Raw genomic sequence first — 27584 nt, 5'->3', positions numbered from 1 at the left:
CTACCTCCCTCGAATACCATCGGGATTTTAACTGGAATGCACTGTAACTAGATGCCCATCTGGGAGAACTCAGAACTGAGCAACACGCAGGGCTCCAAAGCCTGCGTATACTTCGTGTTTCACCTTCAGGCTGGCGATACAGTGGGGAAGGGAGCTTGTCCAAGCCTGGTGACTGTCCTCTGACAGCCATAGGCACACTGGCGCCAGCACACACCCCACCCCACCCCCACCAATGAATGTAATTTTTTTAAAGGCTCTTTGACATGTTTCCTCAGTAACACTTTGGGGCCGTCCTGTGTGCACAGCTTTCGTTAGCAGTACCTGAGTATCTGATCCTTCCTTACGCTCCTGCACGTGACTCAGGCACCAGCGCTACCTGAACCCTGCTGCTTACACAAGCAACGGCACTGCCCTCCTCTCCAGTGACGTCATTTATTTGAACAAGGCTTCTGCAGGTTCTTTCATTTGTTCTAATCCCAAGAACAAAGACTCAGACTTAGTCCCGTAGACCGTTTCTTTGCCTTGCATTTAAGGTTGCAGGTCTCCCTGTGCACAGCGTCAAGCTGCATCACACAAACTTTAATGTATTTCTAAAACTACGGAGCATAAATCTGAGAGCTGAAGGTACTCAAAAGTAAAGGGATCAGGGAAAGAAGCACCCTGAAAATGGAGAACATGAGAAGGTAAATACTGGGATACAGTAACATGTTAAGCATAAAAGGTTATGTTATGTAAAAAAAAAAAAAAATTCCAATTATTTTGGTATAATTTACTTTCTGATCTTTTTCTTAATTAAATCACTTGAAGTGAGATCTCACTTTTTAAAAAATTTTTATAGTTTATTGACTTTGTATCCCAGCTGTAGCCCCCTCGTTCATCCCCTCCCTCATCTCTTCCCATCCCCTTCCCCAAATCCACTGATAGGGGAGGACCTCCTCCCCTTCCATCTGATCCTAGCCTATCAGGACTGTCTGCACTGTCTTCCTCTGTGGCCTGGTAAGGCTGCTCCCCCATCATGGGGAGGTGGTCAAAGAGCAGGCCAATCAGTTTATGTCAGAGACAGTCTCTGTTCCCATTACTAGGGTATCCATTTGGACACTGAGCTGCCATGGGCTACATCTGTGCAGGGGTTCTAGGTTATCTCCATGAATGGTCCTTGGTTGGAATATCAGTCTCAGGAAAGACCCCTGTGCCCAGATTTTTTGGTTCTGTTGCTCTCTTTGTGGAGCTCCTGTCCCCTCCAGGTCTTTCATCTTCCCCTTCTTTCATAAGACCCCTGCACTCTGCCCAAAGTTTGGCTGAGTCTCAGCATCTGCTTTGATGCCTTGCTAGGTAGAGTCTTTCAAAGGCCCTCTGTGTTTTCCTGTTCCCTGATTTCTCCCTCTTAGGATGTTCATCTCGTTTGCCTTTCTGAGAGAGGATTGATCATCTTACCCAGGGTCCTCTCATAGGCACAGGAGACAACTTCCTGAACAGAACACCAACAGCACAGTCTCTAAGATCAACAATCAATAAATGGGACCTCATGAAACTGAAAAGCTTCTGTAAAGCAAGGAATACTGTCATCAGCACAAAACGACAGCCTACAGACTGGGAAAGGATCTTCATCTTTTTTTCAATATCTAAGTAGCCAGACCATATTCACTTTATCTAGTCATAGAGAAAAAAAAATCAAATGTTTACCTATATTGGGAAGTAAAAAATAGTTTCAAATATCTGTAACTCAACTCAAAACACCTAAAAAGTGCTGACACTATAAACTGTGATTAAAACATCATTAATTGCACTTGTAATTTAAATTTATTCATGGGTCGAAGTGCAGCTCTGCAGCACAGTGCTTAATCTAGCAAGCATGAGGCCCTGCGCTCAGTCACCAGCACCACATATACATTGGTTCAGATGGAGTGGGCCATCTCTGCATCTCAGAACTTAAGAGAGTAAGGCAGGACCACAGAACCTCAAGTTCACCTCAGCCACATAACATTTGTGAGGCCAGCCTGGGATACATAAATAAATACAAGACAATGGTATTTTCAATAGTCTTAATTAAAATAAATTTAATTGCAAAAACAGCCTGTCTTGCAATAGAATTTACATGGTATGTGACATTTTAAACGCATGTAATTAACAGCATAAATACAGTAATTACAGCGCCCAAATTAGAGTATCATACACATTTAATGTATTAAATGACCCAATAATAAGATACCTGTCTTGAAACTTACAAGAACACTTCATTTTATTAAATACAAAGTTCAAACACACTAACGATAAAACATCTGTTCATATGCCAAGGGTCAAGGCTAGACAAAAAATTAATTCTTTAAAAAGGAATACAAGCCATTAAATTTTCTTGAGTTTGAGAGGTCCAAGACCCTTGTAGAATATACAGATAGCAGTGATGAAATTAAGCAAGAAATTTGGAAAGAAATCAAATGTCTCACCATTAACGTCACAGTACATCTGTCAGCACAGCCAAAACCAGTGTAAATATGTGAATGTCAATACTGCATTTAGTAAAATGTTACACTGTAACTAACTACACCAAATACATGGAAGAGTTCTGTGAAAATTTCTTTCTAGCACAGGGGTTTTAAGCAGAACCTACGACACACAGTAGTATCCTAACTGCAGAAATGCCCACAATATGCAATCGTCTCTTGCAGTGTGACCCTATGAAATACAAAAAGGACAGTACAGGAAGCAAAAGCAGAATGGTTATCTTATCATGGCCATTATAAGCAGGGGCTGTAGTTTCAAGTGGTCACTGTGAGGTGACGATTTCAGACTGCCTGCTGCTTGACAGGTACTGTGCCGGGTGCTATACTACAGTGATTAATAAAACAAAAAGGAAAAAAACAAAAAAATAAAAATAAATAAAGCAAAAAGGCTCTCTACAAGGAGAGGCCTGCTTGTTAGAGCCTTACAAGCTTCATTAAATATGGCTTCTGGAACAAAGAGGAAAACTTACACAAAAAGATAAGTTTCTAATTGAGAATTGTGCATATAAACAGTACATTAAAGTTTAAGGGATCATATGGACTGGGAACTATTTCAATGGCTAGTTCATTACTTTCTGTATATTTTCCCCAAGAATATTATCACATGCAAATTTTCTTTCAACAATCAAATATGCCACCCTATTTTGAATATGTCCTCTGTAAAAAAAAAAAAAAAAAAAAAAAAAGTTCCCATTTTAAAATCAGGACCTCAAAGATAAATTTAAGTCAGTGACATCATCCATCTTAACATCCCGGGGACGGTGAGTGTGACAAAGCTGGACACTGTTCTTTAGGACTAACTTTCATCGTCTCTTTGTAAAGGTATTATCTCAATTTCTTTGGCTATTCTTTCGGCTAATTCTTTACTGTTTGCAGCAATTATCCTCCGAGACATCAAATCAAATGGTTCTCCTGAAATCAAACCAAATATGAAAAAAGTTACACCCTATACAAATACAATTAGGAGAGAAGCAAGTCCACAGCTGTATCCCATGGCAATGAGTCCACAGCTGTATCCCATGGCAATGCTAACATTTTAACACGGTCCATTTTCTTAAAACAATCATCACCCGACGTTTCAACCTGGAGAAGGTGTAGGTTTCTAGGCATCTTTTCCGAGTAAACACCAATGTGAGGGATTTCAAGTTGAGCACGCCACCTCCTCTCTCTCCCCCACGTCTTCCCAGCCTCAGGTCTGTGGACAGGCTCTCTCACATCTCGCTCTTCCCACCTCCTGCTCCCCTGTGCTATAGCTCTTTAGTTACCGGTCAACTGTTTGAACCCAGGCTTGTTCTCTCCAATCTCACCTTCTGTTCAGTGCTAATATTTGACTGACCTAGGCTAGAGCAAGGGAGGTGGTGGCCAATGCCTGATGTCCACTATCACTATGGTTCTGTTCAAAGTCCATGTACAAGCCTCCGAGGCCTCTCAGGAGCTCTTGATACTGGCACTTGAAGAGTCTCAATCATTTCTCACTATGTATTACAGCTGGCTACCACCACTGCCTCCATCTCCTAACTGATTTTATTTACACAGCTTCTTTTCCTATTAGGACATGTATCAACCATGTCTCCAGAAACTACACAGAAAAAAGGCCGAACATGTGAAGGAAATGAGATGCGGTTGCCCTGATTTTACCTGTGACATCCATAAGCACTCCACCTGCTTCAGTGACGATGATGCCGGCTCCTGCCATGTCCCAGCAGTGAATCCCCATTTCAAAATACGCATCGGCCCCTCCAGTTGCCACAAGGCACATATTAACAGCAGCTGTTCCAACACTCCGGATTCTAACATGGAAAACAAGATTGGAGGGAAAAAAAAGCTTTCAAAAAGGCTCCTTAAGGTCATTTTCAACACCAGGTGAGACTGTTTGCCTCAATCATGAGGATAAAAGTGTTCGGTAATTTAAAATAAAGTAAACTAAAATTGAATTATCAGGGCTGGGCTCTTGCAAGAACATGATCGTTCACAACCACCAGGAACTCTAGTTCCAGGGGGTTTGGTGACCTCTAACAGCTGTAGTCACTGCACTCATGTGGTGTACACACACATGCACAAGCAAACACTCAGATGCATAAAATACAAATAAGTCTAAAAAAATCTAACCACTATGAGCCAGAAGCGGTGGTGCTTTGATCCCAGGCAGACGCAGGCAATCTCTGTGAGTTCCAGGCCAGCCTGGTCTACAAAGTAGGTCCAGGACAGCCAGGGCAACACAGAGAAACCCTGTCCTGAAAAAAAAAAAATGTAATCACTATGTACTATGTAAACCACACCAAGGAGAGCCAGATGTGTTAGCACACACCTGGAATCACAGTAGCTGAAAGGCTGAAGCACAAGGATGGCAAGTTCAAGGCCAGCCTGGAGTACACTATATCTTATCAAAAAACAAAAACAGACAAGCACTGCAGAGTACCGAGCCTTGCCTACATCCTTGTGCCTGGTCCCCGGCACTTCACTTTTACATAGACAATGCAGTGTGACTAGGCTCCAGCGAGTGTAAAACATCATGCTACTGCTCACTGCCAACTGGGGAGGCCTCATGCTTGAGCCACAACAGGCTTCCTGGGTCTGCATGGACATTCAGTCTTTAATTTCTAAAAGTGGCATTGTTTTCTACAAATAGGAGCTTTAAAATGCTAAAAATGTCAAGCTCCTAACAAACGATGACTATAGATCCACTATAGTCAAGGAAATGGATGAGCAATGTTAACCAAGCTGTGTACAGTGGTACATACCTGAATCTCAGCACTTGGGAGGGCAAGGCAGGGGCTGCAAAGTGAGACCTAGTCTCAAAACCAAAGAGGGCTGTCAAGATGGCTCAGTGAGTCAAGCTGAGTGCCACCAAGTCCAACGACCTGAGTTTACCCTCTGCCACTACGGTGAAGGGGGAGAGCTGACTCCTGTAAGCCGTCCTGTGGTCCTGCGACCCTAACGGCTGAACTGCAGCATCTGCAGAAACCCTGAGCCCTCGTGTGGTCACAATGACTATCTCCTTTAGGAAGCCATAACACTTCAACATGTAGGCAGGAGGAGGAGGCCAGGAGGGGTGGCTTCCACCTGCAACCCCAGACTTGGAAGGCTAGCCAGGAGGAGCACAAGCCTGAGGCCAGCTTGGGCAGAGCGAGGCCTTGCCTCAAAAACAAACTGACGGCAACAAAAAGGAAGGAAACATCATGTCTGTAAGTTACTTCCAAATTGCTACTCAAATTTCCTTTTTAATTTTTTGGGTTTTCAAGGGTGGTGGTGGCTGTGTTTGTGGTTGGTTTTGAGGCAACGTTTCCCTAAATGCTCCAGATTGGTTTGGAACTTGCCATCTTCCTATATCAGCCTCCTTAGTGCTGAGGTCACAGGAGGGTACCACCATATTTGCTTCAAGCTTCTTTTGTAACAAACATTTAAACTCTTGGGGGCAAGGCTGACATTCATTCTCTCAAAGTATATTTTTCAAAAATACTGGGAAACTGTTGAATTCTGGTTTTTTTCCTGTATCAAAAAAAAAAACAAAAAAAAAAAAAACAAAGACTAGACCAACATCCTTCACAAAGCCAATTTTAAAAGGATAGAAATGACATAACACCTGTCAGGTCCAAATGGTATCCTACTTCCCCCAAGAAGGGCAAACCCACTGACTCTAACATTGAACCTAGGCCCAGCTCAACATAGACTTTCATAGGATTTCTGATGTTAGACAAAAGCCAGCAGTCCTCTGGAACTTGTAAAACCGGTTCCATCTGGAAGGAGTCATGTTCCTTACCGCTGGCAGAAGGGACATATACCTGTGGCTATGCAGCAAAGCCCACTCAGCTTCCATGTTCCCTCATTCCCAACTCAAAGTACTAGTTATAGATACATTTCAAAGCTTCTACACTAGTCTCCTGGCCCTCCCCTTCCCCTGGCTATTCACCCTCCTTATAACTACGCTCACCGCCTCACTGTGTGCTTCTGCCTCTGACCACCGCCCCTGCCCCCTTGATAGCCTCTTGCTTTCCATATGCTCTGTTCTCCATCTCTTGCTATCTTGCTATCTCCACTATTTGCTCCCATTTCCCAGTCCTGCACATGTTCAATCTACATATTTTTCTCTCTGTTCTAGACTCCTCCAGATGCCCTTGGTGGTTCTTTCTCTCTTATCTACAACAAAAACCTTAACCACACAATGGAGCAGTCATGTCAGCAGTTTCTTTACTGCCCAGCCTCCTTGAATAAAACATCTCTGATTTGGAGTGTCTTTCACATTTTGTTTCATAGAAAATTTAATGAAGAACTAGCAAGCCAATCTAATTAACCCCAAGTGTCAAGTTTTAACTTATAAAGGTGAAGTGATATGATGGCGGTGCCTGGAACTCCAGGATTCAGGAGGCTCAGGGAGGACTAAAAATCTGATACTAGCCTGACCTACAGAGTAAGACTGCGCCTGAAAGGAAACAAGCTGAAGCCAAACCCCAGGAAGGTCTATTTCCCTATTTCTTACATGATATATGGGACTTGGGGTATTTGAGAACTCAAGCTCTAGAAAAAGTGTCTATCACTGAGACCCCTAAAGCAAAGGATGAACAGTCATCCCTACAGGAAACGTCTGCTGACGTCTGGTGAGCATCAAGCGCTCTCAGGAAGGGATTCACAGCCACACAAACCCCTAAGGATTACCCAAGATATCACTGCTCACAGGCCACAAAGGCAAGGCCAGGCCCTGCACTGAGTGGTCTGCACTGGACTTTCACCAGATCTTTCTAGAGACCATGTGTGCCTGGGAGGGAGGAGAGTTTGCAATTGTATCAAAAGATCTGGGTCTGCTCTTAGGCTCGGCTGCTTCCGAATCAGCCAAACTTTCGCTTTGTCACTGAAGTGGGAGCAGTTTACCTTATACCACAAATGCAGTGATTACAAATAATATATTAGTAAGAAGTACCATGTTTATTATAAATCTATTCTTTACTGGGCCTGTCCAGTTTGAATTTACACAAAACTGTAGACATAACACGAAACATTATGATACTGTATATGATTATTTTTGTAACCTGATTGTGCAGCTTCAAGTATGAACCTGAAGATGACAATGTTATGCCACAATCTCAAAATGTTCAACATCTCTGCATTAATTCCCCCAAATTAAGCAACTGATTCATCATTATCCCCTTTGTCTCGTGCCTGTTGTAAACTACTTGGGAACTAGCTAGAAGGTTTACCCATCTCAGTCTGTCAGACAAATCATGACTCTTCTATCTCACTGTATTTCGTATGAGCAATTCTGAAATGACAATGAAAATTTAAAGAACCAACTGAATACAACAGCACAAAAAAAGAGTAGGACAATACTTATCCTTGTTAAGATTTTCCTGGTTCAAACAATGGGGGAAAAAACCTAAAAATTATTTTTTCCTTCAGCCAATAACAAAATTAAAAGCTAAAGTATAAACCACTTGAAGCTGTATTACAGCCACTTTGCTGCCCGTGTTTATAAAGTCCATACTTTGAAACAGCCTTTAAGGAACATGGTGTTCTTGCCTCAAGGACATTACTCCTTGGGCCTCAAAGCTCCATGTTCCAAGAAGTTCAACAGCTGAGTGACAGAACCTCTCATTTTCCCTACTCTGTCCTACTTAGACCACAGATTTATAGTCCCAAATCACAGTTTGTACCATAGTCAAAATGTACTTGAAACTTCTCAACTCCTAAGAGGGAAGTTAATTATTAAAGAATGCTCTGCAAGCCAGGACTATAGTTATATCTTCATCTAGCTGCTGTCATCTCCTGTAGCCACTTCATGAACTTCTGAACTCATCTATAAAGCAAGGCTATGTTAAACAATCCTTAGTGAGTTCTCAAGTCTATACCTGATGATATTTTCAGAAGAAAAAAGATAGTAACAATTGGCAATATGAGAAAATCATAAAATGCTATTGCTATTCAACAGGCTTTTTTAATTTTTCAAATGAGCTTTCACTATGTAACTCCGGCTGGCCAAACACCCAGTCTTCCTGCCTCAGCATGCACAGTGACAGAGTCTGGCTTCTCATTCAGTTGAGACAGCTTATTCTTTTGTTGCTCAGGTTGTCCCTGCGCTATTCTCCACAATCCTCTTGTCTCAGCTTCCTAGAGGCCAAGCTTACAGGTACGCTCTACCACGTTTTGCTTCAGTGGCTTTTTTAATAATTATGTTTACTGAAACAACCACAATAAATGTCAGAGTGTTACTTATATAATACAAATAACTGTATTAAATTTAAGGACATAAAATCACCAGCTTTTCCTAAAACTTCTAGGATAAGTGCTTGCTTCAAAAACAAAGAAACAACTTTTCCAGCTAGGGTCTCACTATTTTTTCCAGACTAAATTCTAACTTCTAGAATCAAGCAATCCTCCTGCCTCAGCCTCCTGAAGAGGCAGCAGTATTAACATTTGCCATCACTCTCAGCAATATCCACTGTGGCTTATCCACTTATATAACCTATCATTACTCCATGATAACATGAGTGTAAAACATACAACCCTAGCACTCAAGAAGCTGAGGCAGGAGGATCTCAAGTTCCAGGCCAGGATATGCCACACAGTGACATCCTATTTCCACAAAACAAAACAAAAATTATATTAAGAACATTATAGAAAACTTTAGTAAAAATAAGCTAAAAATGTAAGCCTTTATAAACGCAAAAATTTAAAAACAAAGCAACTAACGCATGAAATACACACAGTAACTACAAATAATACAGATAGTAATTGCAACACAATACAGAATAAAAGTAGAATAGCAGCATCAGTACTAATGATTTTGTCTATTAAAAACATTTGCAAATTGACTCATAAATCGAAACTCCAGTCTATGTTTTATACAAGAGACACACTTCAAATAGAGAGTCGAAACTAGAGAGGCCAGGCTGCGCATGCAGCATACATCTCTAAACCTAATATTGAGGAGGCCGAGGCAGAGGGACTTCTGAGGCACGGGGAGGCCAAGACTGTGACCTTGAGAGGCCTGCCTGAGATATACAGCAAAACCCTGTTGTAAAATTCAAAACCAAAACAAAATCCACCTAAAGCCATGAGGAAGATACCCAAGATCAACTCTAGCTTCCAACTCTAAGACCATGGTCACACACACACACACACACACACACACACACACACAGAAATGAATTCCTCTGAGAAGTTAAGTTATGTGGACGTTGGGTGGGAGCATGGACCTTACCCGTGGATGGGAATGGAGCACAGCTTCTCCATGTTGGAGAGAACGGTCCGCAAAGTCTCTGGCTTTCTGGAGGAGCCCACCTCAGTTATCAAGAGGGATTTGGTAATGTCTGAAGAAGGGAGCAATCTCAAATAAGCCACTAGATCTCAACAACCAAAACTCTACAACAAACCTAACACAATTTCAGAATGAGATGGAACATTTAAATCCTTTTTTCTATTTTTCTAACTCTTTTTCCCAACCTTCAAATGTTAAAATACTTATAAATTAGGTATAGTGTCTGACACAAACCTGTAAATAAAAAATAAAATTATTTTTAAAAACAAATAACAAAAACAAACAGAAAATATACCCTTGAATTTAGCCTACAAGAGAAAGGTTAGGGCTGGGCATAGTACTTTCCATAGTGCTATTCCAGCACCCAGGAGACAGGAGGCAGAGGGATTTCTCAGATTAAGATCAAAATGGTCTACATAGCTAGTTCCAGCTACAGTGAAACCTTGATTAAAAACAAAACAAAACCAGAAAGAGAAAAAGGAAGGAAGGGAGAAAGAAACAGAGGAAGGACAGTTTATGAAAGTCTATAAAAATCCCAAAATCAAGACTGTTTATAAGTCTACTTCTTACTACACTGAAAGGATCCTAAGGTGCAAACTAGAAAATATGGTAGGTTACTCCAAATGTGAATAACTATCATAAAGAAACAGTTCAAATGCTAATGTTTACTTCTCTGTGTACAAATACACACCCATAAACTAGTTTCAACAAACAAGGTCCAAGTCAGACTTCACTCCTCTCAGATGGCAACTCCCTGCAAAGAAACCTCCTATCTTGACAGAATATGGAGACTCTCCCTCATCGTCTCCTTAGGCCAGAGTATAGCAACAATGTACCCAGCATCAATACGGCATTACCTGTAACTAACCAAGGTATGGGGGCAGGTTATATGCAAACACATCACTTTATCTAAGGGACCCGAACCCCACACAGAGACTGAGAAAGTACTGTGTATCATTCTTAAGGATCCTCAGGTGGTTTTGTTTGTTAGGAAAAGGTACATTTTTCTTTTCCCTCTGATAAGAGTTTTGCTATGAAGTGTAGGTTTGCTCTGGAACTTGCTTTGCTCAGGCTGGACTCAAACTCCTGATCCCCCTTGCCTCCACTTGCTAAGTGTTGGGATTCCAGGAAGATGCCCAAGTGATCTCAGTTTTAACATGCATTATTTATGATTTACTAATAATGGTGTAAGTGGCATCAAATCAAATCAAGAAATTGTAGGAAGAATGAGACAGTGTAACTGAAGCACTGAGTCATGAATTCTCAGAACAGAAGCCCTGCCGACCATCAACTCATTCCTACTGACGCCCCGAGTGCCTGTGTTCAATGACATCTGCTTTTCTGACACTAAAAACGGAGGTCAGAAGGGAAAAGCGAGAAATAATACAATCTTGACCCGTCTAATACTCACTAACCCTCCTGTCAATATACAAATATGTAAAACACAAGCACTCCTCACAGAGGGCACCAGCACTGCAGGACGCACCTACCTGTCTGCTCTGAGACGCGAAGCTTCTGACCATTACAAAAGGCGCCTTTTCCTTTCCTGCCCGTATACAGCTTATCTTCCACACAGCTGTACACAATTCCAAACTCCATCTGCATTGGAAAACAAGTCCCTTTCAGCAAACCTGGGTCTTTTTCAATGAACTGGTATCATTTTATGAATAAAGCAGCAGGGAAATCTATATTAATAAAATATATTCAGACAGCTGAACTGTGGGAAGGTGCAGCCCCAACACAGCAGTCGTCAGACCATGATCCTTAGCTCCCCACTCAGGTCTAGATGCAGACAGCCCCTCTCGTTGCTCAGGCGGACACGGCCTTTGTTTTCTACAGTGAAATGGATCTTCTCCTGTCAGGAATCCCACTCCTCCATTCACCCACTGCTCTTTCTTCTCCTTGGTACCTTCTCACTAAGTTTCTTCCTTCCCTGTTGCTCATCTGAGTTCTCTCCCCCTACAAATTCATGCTACAATCTAACTGTTAAGAGAAGGTACTGGGAGGTGTGGCCTTCAGGAGCACCTAGCCCTCTTCCTGCCCAGCAGCACAGGAGGCCCGACCTGGGAAGAGAATGTCCTCTCCGGACACTAACCTGAAGCCCGGCCCCCACAACTGTGTGCCAGCGGGTCTATATTTACTTACCTAGTCTCCCAGGTTCTACTAAAGCAGCCAAGACAGAGCCACTTAACCAGCCTTTGCCCTTCACTGTCAGAGAACGAAAGTACACTTCCTGCATGAGCGGTCTACCTCCCGCTGAGACCCCACAGCGTGAGTTCTACACTGGCCAGCCATTCTACGCAACTGTACAACACTTACTGACCTCAAGCTTTTGTCTCAAGAACTGGAGACCTGCAGCCATAAAGCTTCGTGTTTCCCACGTGCTCTTATTCTTGTCTCTTTCATGTAGCATGCTAAGTGACCTGTACAGACTGTGACAAGAGTTCATTCATACTGATTTATGTTTTAAGTGTGTGTGTGTGTGTGTGTGTGTGTGTGTGTGTACCCTACCACTTACTTAGCCCTGGGCTTTTAGTTCAGAAATGTGTAAGTGTTCTGTGTTCTTGCGGACCAAATGCAGTGCACCAGGTCCTTGAAGACGGCAGCGGCACAGCCAAACAGCAGGGAAAGAACACAGAGGACCACAGTGATTAGACTTTCCTGGCTTGTGTATGTAGGTATTCAGTTTTGCCTATGTTCCTGAATACACCCCATTTTCCAGCCACCCTTCAGCCCCTGACACATGCAGCCATGCTCAGAAGTGTCCCACCTCATCTCCGAGGCATTTTAAAGTCACATAAACTCATGCTGTAGCTGTGTGCAAGTGTCTGACGTATGACAGTGATTTTTCTATACTGTGTTCACTTTTTCTTCCAGCTCTGGCTTCTCAGAAAACAAGCCTTATCCACCGGAAATGTGTGTGAAGATTTCCCCAGCCTCCTAGCTCACATTTCCGGGTGGCACAAACCAAACACAAGAAAGATTTACTTTTTCTCAGGAAAGGAAAGCAAGGTTATTTCATGGACCATATATCTAAGACATACCTGTTTATCTACAACGAAGCCAATCGAAACAGCTACAAAAGGAAACCTAAAAAAAAAAAAAAGACAAAGTCCACAAACTAAGCAAAGCAGATTTTAATTTCAACAGGTACTGATATGAAATGTTTTCAAATCAATTCTCATAACCCAAGAGATGGAAGACGGATGGTAGGAAGAGGTACGCTCAACACACGTGCACACACACACACACACACACGTGCACACACACAGCTACAAGACTACTTATCCTTAGTACTATATTCTTGTCCTTAGGTACTATACTAAGTTCTTAAGTGTACAACTCATTGAATTCCAACAATTCTGTGAAGCAAGTGCCATTAATATGGCCATTTTGTAACATCTTTTTTCTTTCTTTTTTAAAGACAAGATATTACTATGTAGTTAAAAGTAGCCTGGAATTCAATATGTAGCCCAGGCTGGCCTCAAATCCAAGGTCCTCCTGCCTCCACCTCCCAAGCACTAGGATTATACACTCATTCCTGGTGTCACAGTTTTTGTCAACTTGACACACTCCTAGACATATCTGAGAGGAGAAAATCTCAATCGAGGAATCAGCTTGTGGGAGTGTCTGTGGGACACTTTTTTTCTTTTTCTATTTATTTATTTATTTATTTATTTATTACAATTTATTCACTTTGTATCCCAGCTGTAGCTCCCTCCCTGTCTCCTCCCAGTCCCACCCACCCTCCCTCTGCTCCTATACCCCTCCCCTAGTCCACTGATAGGGAAGGTCCTCCTCCCCTTCTATCTGTCCCTTCCTTATCAGGTCTCATCAGGGCTGGCTGCATCCCCTAGAGTGAGGTGATCAAAGAGCCAGCCTCTAAGTTCATGTCAAAGACAGCCCCTGATCCCTAGGAAACCCACTTGGAAACTGAGCAGCCTATGGGCTTCCTCGAGGAATCTGGGTCCTCTCCATGCATGGTCCTTGGTTGGAGTATCGGCCTCTGCAGGGGCCCCTGGGCCCACATTTTTTTACTCTGTTGGTCTCCTTGTGGAGTTCCTGTCCCCTCCAGGTCTTTGTATCTCCCTCTTCTTCCATAAGGTTTCCTGCACTCTGCCCAAAATTTGGCTATGAGTCTCAGTACCTTTGATACCCTGATGGATAAGAATCTTGAGTCTCCCTGTGGAAGGCTCCTATCCTATTCCTTGTCTTCTCCTACTTCCAACATCTATCCTTTTTGCCCTTCTGAGTGAGTTTTCAGCCTCTTCCCTAGAGTCCTCCTTGTTGTTTAGCTTCTTTAGGACTATAGATTTTAGTATATAAGTGAGAACGTGTATCTTTCTGCTTCTGGGATACCTCACTCAGGATGATCTTTTCTAGTTCCCACCATTTGCCTGCAAATTTCATGATTTCCTTGTTTTTAATTGCTCAGTAGTATTCCATTGTGTAAATGTACCACAATTTCTGTATCTATTCCTCAACTGAAGGACATGTAGGTTGGTTCCAGATTCTGCCTATTATGAATAAAGCTTCTATGAACATAGTTGAACAAGTGTCCTTATTGAATGGTGGGGCATCTTTTGGGTGTATGACCAGGAGTGGTATAGCTGGATCTTGAGGAAACACTATTCCTAATTTTCTGAGAAAGCACCAGATTGATTTCCAAAGTGATTGTACAAGATTACATTCCCACCAGCAATAAAGGAAGGTTCCCCTTTCTCCACATCCTCTCCAGCATGTGTTGTCACTTAAGTTTTTGATCTTAGCCATTCTGATGGTGGAAAGTGAAATCTTAGGGTTGTTTTGATTTGCATTTCCCTGATGACTAAGGACGTTGAACATTTATTTAAGTGTTTCGCTGCCATGTGATATTCCTCTGTTTAGCTGGGTACCCCATTTTTTAATTGGATTACTTGGTTTGTTGGTGTTTAACTTTCTTGAGTTCTTTATACATTCTGAATATTAGCCCACTGTCAGATGTAGGGTTGGCAAAGATCTTTTCTGTGGGGCATTTTTTAAAGTAGCAGTTAATTTAAGAAAGGCCAGCCCACTGTGGCTGGTACCATGCCTAGGCAAGTGGGCCTGGGTCACAGAAGGTAGCAGAGCAAGCCAAAAGAAGCAAACCAGTAAGCAGTCCTCCAAGCTTTGTGCAAATAGCTTGTGCCCTGAGTTCCTACCTCAGCTTCCCTCAACGTTAGGCTGTAAAGAGTAAGATGAAGTACGGCCTCTCTTCCCTCAGTTGCTTTTGGTCATGGTTTTATCACAGCAACAAAAAGCAAACTAGAACATTTGGATTTTTAGTCATTTTTAACCTTTATTTTTATTTTATGTGAATGGGTGTTTGGCCTGCATGTCTGGCTATGTACCACATGCATGCAGTGCCTGAGAAAACCAGACGAGAGTGTTAGATCTCCTGGAACTGGAGCTATAGACAGTTGTGAATCACCGCGTGTGTGCTGGGAATCTAACCTGGGTCCTGTGCTCCTAACCACTTCAGCCAGCTCTCTAGCCCTGGCCTTAAGGGTTTTTAAAACCGAGGCTTAGAAAGACTAACTTGCCCAAAGTCACAAAGCCAATGAACAGGCACCAGGATGCATATATCAGCATGTACATCCCAACGCCCACACCTTTTAACACTCCTGTTTCTCTGCTAGAGTGAACTCACTGTGCACAGAGAATATCCCATCACTAAACTTACCAATTTCCTTACTGATCTAAAGTGCCCACGTTACTCCCTCATATTTTTGTAGTCTTCACAGTGAGAAAAAGAATGGTGACCAGGCATATCACACAAGTCCACAGAGTACCTTTTCTTCACTTCCTCCACATCTTTGGAAAGACCTGCATAATACAGTTAGCTCCACCGCTACATTTAATATACAATTTCTTAGAATAAAGAAGCATAAACAACTTAAACAATTCCTAAAGTGTGTGTTGCCTTGAACAGAGAATCATGCAGTTAACACACGACAGTAATTACATTAGAATTAAAGGCATACCCATGCACGAAGTTAGTTGTCCCGTCAACAGGATCGATGATCCACGTGGGCTTGTCTGTGAAGACTGTCTTTTCCCCAGCTGCCACAGACTCTTCACCAATGAAACTGAAAGCAAGAAATACAAACTCCTAACCTCTAAATTGGATTCAAGTCTTTAAGCTTCATTTCCTTTAGCTACAGGGTCTACCTGAATCACAAGCCAAGTCTAGACTACTGTTCTATTGTTGCTCTTTGTTTCTTTCTAAAAAGGTAAAAATATAACAATAATAATAATAATAAAAAAAACATGAATGAAACTCTATTTCTCCAGAGGAAAGGCATGTGAACAGGACAGAATCCTCAGTTCTAAATGCAATGCTGGCATAAACACAGAGATAAACACACACATTTGGAAAGGTCATCCTTAAAAGGAAAAATTAGGGAAATAGAGCAATGATAAAAGAGCACAAGGAAGATGTAGTTGTACATGCCTATAATCCCAGCACTCAGGAAGGTGCAGGCGAGAGAAAAGTGCTCCAGGCTAAGCAGGGCAAGTGAGATTTTTGTCTTAAAATCAAACAAATGGAAATACTAAAAGGCCACAGATTCTCTAGATTCTAGCAAGATGCAGAGCCCATGAAGCACTTGAGTGTGAACCTGACTTCTAATTCAAAGACTATGGTAGGAGTGCACTGGACAGCTTCAGTACTGGCCTGGTAGTTTCCATCTTGCTCATCTGTTTCTCCCAACCTGGCCCAGGAGAAGCCAGCTTCCATGTAGCTCTGAGAGGAATGCCACAGAAGTGAGGAACTGAGGAAGCTGCCAGCAGACCACCCCTGGGGAGCTGAAGTCACCAGCAACCACACAGGTGAGTGATTTTTTTTTTTTTTTTAGATTTATTTAATTTATTATGTATACGCTGTCCTGCCTGAAGGCCAGAAGAGGGCACCAGAGCTCATTCTAGATGTTTGTCAGCCACCATGTGGTTGCTGGGAATGGAACTCAGGACCTTTGGAAGACCAGCCAGTGCTCTTAAACTCTGAGCCATCTCAACAGCGCATGAGTGTCCTTCTTAAAGGAATAACTGATAACAGTCACTAAGGGGATGGGAATATAAACTACCCACCGACACGACTGTGTACAACAACAAGCCAATTTTATAAACGGTGTCTGAGGTCACTGGTTTTCTTCTCTCCTGTTTTCTTTTTTCTGTTTTTATCACTTGACACTGAACTGTCCTAATAAATATTTGTCTTCTTTTTCCTTACTTCTAAGCCTTTTTATTGGAAGGAAATATGTTCAGTTACAACTTTAAGTATTTCACCTTCTCAACGGCTAAAAGACTGACAGTGGCCAATGGTGCAAGGAGAAAGAAGTAACAGAACTGCAGCATGAAATTTTCAAAGGATGGCTGTCAGTTTGTCAGGGTTCTGGGATCAGACTCAGGGACTAGCACATGCAAACAGTGCTCTACCACTGAGCTCATTTCCAGCCCATAGTTTCCTGAGTCAGGGTCTCACTGTGAGGCCCTTGCTGGCTACACATTCACATGCCTGAGTGCTAGAATTAGGGGCATTTGCCACCTTGCCTGGCTGACAACATGTTTCTTTCTGCTAAATTTCTCTGTCTGTGAAGAGTCCTGATTTTAGGATATTCCATCAAACTTCTTAATGGCAGCATTTCTTTCACATATGTGGAACTTTGAAATGCAGGGAGTTTAATTGAGCTTTTCAACTGTGCCTGTGGGAGCAGATAATTGCTTCCACCATCCAAACATTCTTCCTGTCTTGAAGGAATCTGAAGATCCCCTCCTCCCCGACCCCTAGAACCATAGTACAGGCAATTAACCTCACTCAGCACGCAGGGGCAACTGCTCAGGAGCTTAACCAGTGAGGTAGAAATATATAAAAGATTAGTCAGAAACAGCCAGAGCTATCAGTCAAGACCAAGACCACATACACGATCAACGACCCAGACGTCACCTACAGGTTTTCAATTTTCCTCCCCATCATCCTGGCCTGAGCTGCTCCATACCCTCAAACTAAGCTCCTTTTCAAGCTTCAGTCAACTAGCTTTCAACTCTCTACCTAGAAACAGCATTTGCCTCATACATAGCCTAGGCTTAATTTTTTTCCATTTAAAGCGGTGCAGGAAATACCTGTGAGCTGGGTACTTTTCCTTTATAGAAGAGAAGAGCATTTTCTCAACCTTTTGGTCGGTGATTGTTACCAAGTCAGCTGGAGAACTTTTAATCATGACATCCACCTCATTTTTCAGGGCTTCACGAACCATCTAAAAAGATGTTTTGGTAAGCAAGTAAAAAAGATGTAAGCAATTCTCAGTCAACCAAAAAGGTAAATTACAAAAAATACAAAAATAACTTCAAGCACGCCATCAGTCTTACACGTTCTTAAGCCTTTTCTTTCAAAAATGTCTACGAAGTGAGACACTGTAGAGTTACGACCTTCTAGGTAAAATGTCACATAATTTCATAGCTTATTTTAGATTCGCGACTATCATCACAAAAACCGAACGGCACAAACTGAAAAACTGGCTGGACGTGCCATGCAGCACCAGTACTTGCTTAACACGCACACATCCCTAGTGACACACACACACTCAATTTTCACTGTATTGAAAGTGTTCAGCAACACAGCAAATGTAGCTTAATCAGAACAAGCCTCGCTGAACAAGGCCACACTGCAATGTCTACACACATCGCACTGGGCAACGACACGGTAGCTCGTACCTCTCCGGCTTCTTTCGCGAGGGTTACTGCAAAATCCATGCACTCCTGCCACGGGTCTGCCATCTTCTAAACATAGTCAACACAGACCAGCACAGAATAGTTACAAACTCGGCAAGCATTCATTTACACAAGCATCTCAGTTAGCAACACTTTTATTTTGCTTCACACCCTTCCCTGCTTTACAGCTCAACGTTTTTCTCCCAGTAAAAGTCATTTTGAAATATCACATATTTCGCCTTTCTCCTACTATCAATTTTATACTAACACAAATTTTTTGTTACTATTGTTGCTTTGAGTCAGTATCTTATAGTGTCCTATAGTCCAGGCTGGTGCCAAACTCAATAAACAGCCAAGGATGACCCTGAACTCTTGATCCCCTGCCTCTTCTGCCCTAGCTTCTACTCCCCTGTCCTAGCACCCTTTCCAAGTGCTAGGATTACAGGCATGTAACAGAAGCATTATCAAGGCAAAAAGTGTTCTATGAACTTGTCTCCCAAGGTGTCCATACAATATCACATTTAGGGGAGTAGCCATACCATATCATATTGGGTGGAACCGTGGGATCCAACTGAAGCTCAGGTAATAGAGAAGGTCAAGAAACAGTCTAAAGGTTAGGTGTATGAGTGGGTGAGGAATAAGATAAAGAACACTGGGAAGGCTGAGATGGGAACAGTTTTAAGGAGAAAGGAACCACAGGTGTCTGTGTTAACTGAACTCCAGAAGTAGAGTGCTTTGTATATGGAATTTAAAAAGACAAGCTGGTAAAGGTGAAGAATTTAAGGTGCACAGATTAGAAGTACTTTGCCCCATGTTATACGGGCAGATTTTACAGAATGTATACTCAACTCTGATCTGAACAGTCCTTGCTTCCCGTTACAGTATTCTGAGGAAAGGTCTAAAACTCCAGGTCTAAAACTATTATAAAAGCAAATGTGCCATTTACCTCCTGGGCTTCAGGGAGCGGGAAGTGTAGCTGTGTGACTTGCCACAGGCTTGACCACACGCTAACTCGGGTTCCTGGATCAGGGAAGCATAACCACGTGACCTGCCAGCTTTCTGCTGGCTTCTTAGACTCACCACAGGCTTGACCACACACTAACATGGGTTCCCAGCACTGGGAAGCAAGGAAGCTGTCACGAACAGAAGAACTGGCCTTCTTTCTAAGGCCACACTAACTCTGCCTGCTTCACACTGAGAACAAGTGACACTGTGCATCCTCTTGAAGGGCATCTGAAATCTCCACCCTGCTGAACAGGAAGGGAAGCACAGGGGGACAGAGCAGATGTACGAGATTCTGCCGGTTGCGGCTTTATTTTCCCCTTTGCCTGATGGGCTGGCTTCAAACTCTTGGCCATCCTGGCTCAGTCTTCAAAATGCTTGCTGGCTAGGGTTGCAGGCTATGAATTCATGCCTCAGTGCCCTTTCCTTGTGATACAAGTATTCAAGTAACTACATAAAAAGCTACGTTTTAGGTTATAGAGTAAACTCCTTAGAGCCCTTCAAGAATGGTTTCTAAACTTTATCATTCTTGTTCTTATTGCACTCTTCTTGTCTCGTCACAACCGGACACTCTTGAGCTGGGCCTTCTTCCTTAGCAGAAACTGCTAAAGCCACTTAGTCATCACCTTGTGACAAAATACCCACCAATTCCCCAAGACCATTCCAAAAGCTATTCATCATATCTTCAAGGAATTCTCCAGCACAACAGGTATCAACCAATAGACATTTACAGAAAACTGATGTTGCTACGTAGCATTTGGTCATTTGTATGCCTGCTACATCTTCTCAGTCTGAATGTATTCACTGAGGAAGGGAGGGGTGATAAATCAAATTTTCTAAGATGCCCTAAAATTTACAGAGGTCCAGAAGAGGAGAAATGATAAGGCGAGTCAATTTGGGGTGGGGTGCCTTGAAATCCAAAAATACCATTAGCTCTAGACGTCAGAGGCACTTTTAAAATAGCCTTGTTGCCGGTAGTTTACAAAACGTGCCCCAAGTCTTGGTCCTTTTCCTGGCTAGTGTATTTAAATGGTTCAATAAACCCCTTTATTTCAGAGACCTATTTGCCTCAAGACTTGTTTTCACGGGGTCGTAGTCTATCAGCCTTCACTTTGGGAACAAAGTCATACAGACTGAAACAGTTTCTATCCTGTACAGCCGTGCCATTTCCGTCACCTGCCCTGGCTTCTCATGCAGGACATCACCGGACCTGGGCCTGCCCATCCCTAACCCTGTGATATCTGCCCCAGGGAACTTGCCACATATATCCCTGAGGGCTTCGGCAGAGTCGGGTTTACTCTGCGACATAGAACCTCAGAGATCAAGGAGGACCGCTTAACGAACCCGCTCGGCTGTTTCCGGAGCACTACGGAGAGCACTGCGGGCAGGAGGGCCCGGCCTCCGCCCCGGCCCAGCATGGGTGCAGCTGCTTGCAGTTCGCCAGAACCCTGGCCACCGAATAACGCTGCGCGAGGTTGCAGGGACAGAACCGACTCACCTCGCGCGAGCGCCCCGCGATGCCCAACTGTCGGCGTCCGAAGGCTCGGCTCTGCTGCTCTTCCGGAGGTAACCGGGATTGCTCCGACAGGAAGCCCCGCCCCCTTTCGGCCTTCGGCGGGGACCGGCGTCTAGAAACCCCGCCCTTACGTCTCCGCTCGGCCCGGAGTTGATCGCTGGGCGGTCCTAGGCTTTGCAAGACCTGGTCAGGGGTCTGAAGCAGGTCTTTTCTGGCATTCTCCTACATACCCCTCCTTCCTTCTCTAAGAATCCCCTATTTTGAAAAATCTCCACTTTCGTCTTTATTAGTTCATGGTTTCCTATTTCCTTGTCTTTGCGTTCCATCCTGCTCTTTGGTCACAGATGAATTGGAGTTGTGACTGTAACTGTGCAGCGCTCATTTGCTAAACCTGTAGTAGGTAAGCCTAACGGAGATTTTTAACTTTTGATGATTGACTGTCAGCCCCAACTCTCTTCTTAGTAATTCTTCGACATAGCGGTTGTTGTTTGTTGTGGACTTGACATGCTGAAGACGATCCCGCTTCCCTCCTCCCAAGCTTCAGTACTAAGGATGACGCCCAGGGCTTTGTAAATAATATACAAGCACTCTATCGTTGAGCTGGTTGGTTTCCCAGCCATGGATTTTTAACAATGTCCTGGTATGTAGCCTAGCTTGGCTTCTGAAGTCTTTGACCCTCATGCCTTCACTTTTGGAGTTCTCAGGTTGCAGGCATGTGTCACCACACCAGACAGCAGTTGTCTTCTTACATGCTTAAACTTAAGGGCTGTAACAATATCATGAAGATTCCCATCATTATACAGATAAGGAAGTTGAGGCTTGGAGAAGTTAAGAGATTTGGCCCAAACTCACACAGCAAGAATACAGCAAAGCACCCTGACTGCAAAGTCCACATACAGAGAATGTACATGGCTTAAGCCAGGTTACTCTGTATGACCAAGAAGGACTAGTCTATGGTTCTTGAAATGTTTCCTCACATGAAACAGGTCAGGTATCATGGTAGGTATGTTACTTTTAAGTGGAAAAGTCCACACAGATGACCTACCCACAAGAGGACCCAATGTCCTGACATTATTGCTTGTGAAATGACTGTTTCTCTTGATTTAATCAGGACAAGAAATTATTAACAATGTACAATGATGTCTCAGATGAGTGGCAGGAATGTGAATCCAATTTGTAAATCTCACAAAAAGCAGAGACCTGTCTCTGCCCTTCTGAAAAATGCCTCCTTAATAAACGGCTTTGGATACCTCCATCAAATACTTGTGTTTTTTTGACCTGTCAAAAGACCAAATAAATATTGTATCAAATGCATGCTGACAGGCCAAATGAAATTCCCTAGGCGTTTGAAGAAATACCATCTTTAAACTTTTCATGAGTGAAAGTTGTTCCACTGACTTGGCAAAGCTGTTAAACTCAATGTAAGCATTTTGAAATAAGATGGACGAGGGCACAAATATCAGACGTCTTTATGTTAAAGCTATTACTAGCTTCCTACATCGGATGAGCAGGAACTCCAGCGGTTTTTCAGCAGGAACAGTCCATTTTGCTGCCAAGTGCCTTCTGATACTGAAGTCCACAACAGTGTCTGATGTTCTGGTTCCATTATAGCACTGCTGCAAGCTGGAGCCACAAAGTACGAAGCCCTCTTATTGAGTATTTGGAAGTTGGTTCTGCTCATTGTAGAGACCTCCATATATGACAAGAGGAAAACTCTGAGATGACAGAGAAATTTTAAACACACACACACACACACACAGGAGGAGGGCTCTGATCTGCTAGCCTAAGCAAATACATAAAACCATGTGATCTCCCACAGCCCACAAAAGAATTAATTATTGACTGAGAGTAAAATGATCAAGTCTATATAGACCAAGTGAGCTACTCAGGAGGAGACTCTGTCTCCATGTTATTTAATATGATTTCATGTTTTGTGGAACATAGGTAGGAGTTGCAAACAGTCAAAATATCTAACATTTTTTGTAGTGTTAACAGGTTCCAGGTTATAAGGATATATATCATTATCATAGAATTGTTATTCTATGAATAGTGGAGTGGACTTATCACTCCCAAGAACGACAAACTTAAAAACTAAAGATAAAATTTAAAACCTGGCCCATCAGTGCTTTCTGTATTTATTTATTTATTGATGATTAATTGCTATAGGCTATCCTGGAACTCACTTATTAGAGTAAGACAGGTCCAAAGTCACAGCAGTCCTCTGCCTGAGCTTCCTGAGTGCTGGCTAAGGCACCACCCTTGGCATCCCTCTTGTCCTAAAAAACAAGGTACATCCAAGAGACACTAAATTCTGCTTTACACAAAAGCAAAGATCCGGATAATACAAAAACCTGTGCATTATGCAGAGCCAGAACCTGAGTCAAAGCCCTAATGGCACGCAAAGACTTTTATGTCAAGAAGTTGTAGAAAACAAACTGGAAAGTTGTATTGAATTGAATGCACAAATGCCTTACCAAAGCTTTATGTAGGCAAACAGGTTTTGTACCATTTGCAAGGAAACTATGCAATCCAAGTTAGACTTTTATAAGATTAATGTGACTAAGTAGAATTAAAGCCAAAGGCAGTTTGGAAAGGTTTAGGGAAGCAGCCATAACAAAAGCAATAGCTCTGGGAATTAGGGAGGAAGCTGGTGCAGGTATCAGATGAAATATTTTGCAATACTGAGGTTGACCATTTTTAAAAAGGACAGATGACGGAGGTGCCCTTTCCAGATAAGTGGCAGTGCCTTTGGTGGGGAGTACAGAAGTCAGAAGCACATGTGGCTGTGAAAACAAAGCTTCAAGACACACTGCCTCTAAATGAAGTAGTGGGGATGCCGGGTAGGAATTTGCATGCTCATTCCCTGAGTCAGCATTTACTGCCCCTTCATAAGGACATTCTTTCCCTAAAAACTTAGGATAGACAAGAGTCACTGATTCTTTCCACTGCTGTTCCTCATTAAGAGATTATAAAATCACTACCAAACTAACACACTGCAAGGGTATCGTAATCCCCCTTCTCAGTATGTACTGTGTCAGTCACAGGTACATACAAGGTATGGGTAATGGATAATACACACACATAAACACACGTATGTATGTAACAGCATACACACCCATATGTTACACACACACACATATCAAACATACACATGAAAGTATTGGAGGAAATAATTTCCTCACTTCCCATGTCAAGCTTTTAACAAGTTTTACTGTGACTTTAGAAAGGCATTATTTTATGTGTAGTTCGAATCTACTACAGCACGCCAGCCAGGATGAGAATTAAGGGTGCTGTAGGTTTTAGACTAGAGAATTTTTTTCATTTTCTGTGCTAAGAATGTCTCTTTTCTTAGTCTTGTAGATCAGAAGGAACAGTAACATTTCACACCCGGAACACATGGCTACTATAAAAGGTGCTACAGAAGCTTCATATGCCTTGGACTGTGAAAAAGAGAGCTGAATAATGGCCAGCGCTAAGAAACTATTCAACAGCCCAGTTTCAATAGCAACCGTTTTGCAAACTGGAAGAGGCAGCATGTAGACTTTAGCAAAGGCATAGCCAAATGAAAAGCCCAGTGCAGGAACCAAAAGCCCCAAAAGAAACACTTGTAGGCTAGCCATTCTCAGAAACACCAAGCCCATCTGAAAAGCCAAATAGATCCCTGCAAGCATTAAAGTCAAACTCAGAGGTCGTACTACCCTCTCTAGAAAGATTGCTTTTTCAGGCGCCCTGTGCTTGATGACTATACCAAATGATATTGGTATAAGTATAAAAAGAAGAGTAGACACAACCTTTAAAACAGGAACATGAAATATCCCTGCCAACCCTAATAGCCTACTGTATAGGTAAGAGTTGATGGGCATCATTATCAGGGCCAGAGACGTTGATGTGCAGGTCATCAAAATGGCCAAAGTGACATCTCCTTCCAGAAGGAGAGCAAAAAGGTAGCCCCCACCTCCTCCTGGGCATGTGCAGGTCATCACAAATCCAAACGCTTGTGCCTTCGGCAGTCCCAAAATCTGAGCCAAAAGAAAACCACAAAATGGCATAAGACAAAACTGTATAGCCGCCCCAAGAAGTATTGGCAAAGGTCTCTTCCATACTGTTTGAAGTACCTGCAATTCAATCTTGCAGCCAAAGGCACATTTATTTAAAACGATCATCGATAAAAGAAGCACAAAGATGTATCTGTTGACAGGCACCGGTGCCTGGAAAAGGCTGCCGCCCTTGGTCTGTCTGAGCACTCTCACTTTGACATTCCTTATCTCTTCGATGAGTGTCTTTTGCCTACCTTCAGAATGCCAGAGCTGCATGGTCAGATTCGTCTCTCCTGGGAAGGTCATGAGTTTGATGGCAAAGTCTGTGATGCCCAGTGAGGTCTTGGTCACATTCACCACCTTCAGCACTTTAGGGTCTTCTGACTTCACAGAGAGGTAGCTGGAGTTAGGCCATTTATCTTTATAGCTGGACCTTACAATGACAGTTTCTTCTGTTTTTGTAAACGACAGTATATCTGTATTTTGTATGTTCAGAAAACTGAGAAATGTCTTCCTTGCTTCTCCTGAGGTCACCAACAAAAATACAATTATAAAAGATTTCCAAGACATGTTTAAAATTTAAACAAACCATACATGCCCACTCAGATTTATTAAGAAAAACAAAAGAATGTTCTTCTTACAGGTCTTCAGTGACTGAAGGTGTAAATGTGGCTTAGGCAAGAGTAAGGGTTTGGCCAATCAAGGTGCAGGAGGAGGGACTGTTGTACTTTGAACAGGGAGTGACACAACCAGTTTAACTTGCAGCTCAGCAAACAGAAAACTAAACCCTTGCATTTAACAGATGTCATTTACCACAAACAAAACCCTAATTTCTCTTCCTGCGTTCCTTATTACCTGAGAATAAACTCTTGGAGTTAGTACTTTTTAGTTCTCTCTTGTCCTAAGGAAAATAATAAACCAGGAAAAAAAATCAAAACAGAACAAAAACCTAAGATAGATACTATAGCTTGGAGATCAGTATTACCACTCCAGCAAGTCAGAATCAAACAGCCTCGCTACATGCTGGCATGCTGGTGTGACAAGAGAGTGTGTCATGGGGAGAGAAAAGGTGGAGGACGGGGATGGGGAGAGGGAGTGAGGGAGAGAGATGGAGACAGAGAGGAGTGAAAACTGGCATATGGAAGAAGCCAGTTAGCTGAAAGACTGGAAGCCCCTTCTACCAAGGCCGTCTTGTAACAGAGCATGCAGATAGATAGATAGATAGATAGATAGATAGATAGATAGATAGATAGATAGATAGATAGATAGATAGACAGATATGTCCATGTAGTACAGATGTGCCAATCTGCTTTGAACAGGCACCAGTAAACTTCTTTCTCCAGGCCTGGCCCCATTCCACCTTTGGAAAAACTTTCTTAATAAACTATATCTTTTCCTATCACCATCCATGTGTCTATTCCTAGTCCAATTCCTTGTTCAGGGACACAAACAATTAGAAATTGAAGCAGATGCCCTATGCACCTTGCCTCACACCCAAACACTGGACCTCTAAACTAAGAGCCAGGGACTCGGCTAGGCATGAACTTTGCTCTCTTGAGGTTAGTCACGTGGCTGCCATCATTGGCTCCACTGGTTGGCCTTGAGATCATCCTTGATGCTTATAGTTCTAGAGTTCTAGCAATTGCTCTAGAGTTTTAGAGAAATTTTACCAGGCAAAACAAACTCTTAAGATAGCCTTGGTGTCTGTAAGTACGAAACCAGTCACCGGTTAACTTAAAAACATACAGAGTAGGTGGTCAAAGGCATAGTCTGCCTACGTGGCTACTGGGCGCTTGGAATTCGATAGTGGAAAGGTACTGGTCGTAATTCAAATGTCCTAGTCTTTGTAACATGACTCACTGTGCACGTCTAGGGTCACTGGCAGTGAGCCAACTGTGCCTCAGCTTCCATGGATGAGGAAAGCAATCTACAGATGTGCTTTCCCAAGTGAGAGGATGCGAAGCAGAAAAAAAATAAACAAGAAACCCCCCTCACTACCACTACTACAAATGTCTATTCTTTTGTGTGTATGTCAGAATACAGAAGTAATGAGCATCATCATGGCATTTTCACAGTTTGACAGATTTTTTTTTTAAAGGCTGTGTAGGTAGGTTAATCTTTAAATTTGGCATCATGGGTTTATTCCCATGTACGACATTAAGACACATTTGCCAATGGTGAGAACAGGGAATAAGGGTAATTAGTGACACCAGTCAAATTCCCAAGGAACCTTTCTTAGGGCAACGTCTCACTGTGAGGCTATGCCTGTCCTGGAAATCACTATGTAGATGAGGTTGGTCCTGAACTCACTCATCTGCATCTGTTTCTGCCTCCTTAGAGTTGGGGTTAAAGGCATGAGCCACCATAATCAGCTTCCCAAGAAACTTTAAAGTGACAAAAACACCCGACCGTAGGTAGACTAAGGCAAGAAAAGTCAAGGTTAAGGCCAGCCTGGGGTACATACTAAGACCCTGTCAAAGTGAATAAAGAGCCAACTGAGATATATCAGTGGGTAAGGGGACTTGCTGCCAAGGTGAAAACTTGCATTTGAT

At 42.7% G+C, this 27584-nt stretch overlaps 2 protein-coding genes across 4 annotated transcripts; both read right to left on the bottom strand.

Moving 5' to 3' along the window:
• Positions 1-2030: 2030 nt before the first annotated feature.
• Positions 2031-25425, bottom strand: Impa1 (inositol monophosphatase 1). Of its 3 annotated transcripts, XM_060385788.1 has the most exons (11): positions 25287-25425; positions 23179-23271; positions 20978-22685; positions 18481-18546; positions 17890-18023; positions 15753-15857; positions 12795-12840; positions 11241-11349; positions 9694-9802; positions 4140-4291; positions 2031-3413 (listed from the first exon to the last, which is right to left on the bottom strand). In XM_060385788.1, exons 4-11 carry the CDS (start codon positions 18541-18543, stop codon positions 3298-3300), a joined length of 834 nt encoding a protein of 277 aa, XP_060241771.1. In that variant the 5' UTR covers positions 18544-18546; positions 20978-22685; positions 23179-23271; positions 25287-25425; the 3' UTR covers positions 2031-3297. The 3 variants fall into 3 exon arrangements, with proteins under 3 accessions (XP_060241771.1, XP_021501328.1, XP_060241772.1); XM_021645653.2 differs by lacking the exons at positions 23179-23271; positions 25287-25425 and having other exon boundaries at positions 20978-23078; XM_060385789.1 differs by lacking the exons at positions 20978-22685; positions 23179-23271; positions 25287-25425 and adding an exon at positions 20824-20848.
• On the bottom strand, positions 23220-25716 carry Slc10a5 (solute carrier family 10 member 5). Its single transcript, XM_060385787.1, has 3 exons — positions 25287-25716; positions 24951-25014; positions 23220-23271 (listed from the first exon to the last, which is right to left on the bottom strand). The coding sequence occupies exons 1-3, from the start codon at positions 25600-25602 to the stop codon at positions 23241-23243; spliced, it is 411 nt and encodes a 136-aa protein (XP_060241770.1). The 5' UTR covers positions 25603-25716; the 3' UTR covers positions 23220-23240.
• Positions 25717-27584: the final 1868 nt, after the last annotated feature.

The sequence above is a fragment of the Meriones unguiculatus genome, chromosome 6 (genome assembly GCF_030254825.1).
Source record: "Meriones unguiculatus strain TT.TT164.6M chromosome 6, Bangor_MerUng_6.1, whole genome shotgun sequence".
In the NCBI taxonomy this organism is placed as follows: domain Eukaryota; kingdom Metazoa; phylum Chordata; class Mammalia; order Rodentia; family Muridae; genus Meriones; species Meriones unguiculatus.
Note: the sequence above shows the minus strand (reverse complement) of the source record. Positions and strands in the feature narration are given on the sequence as shown.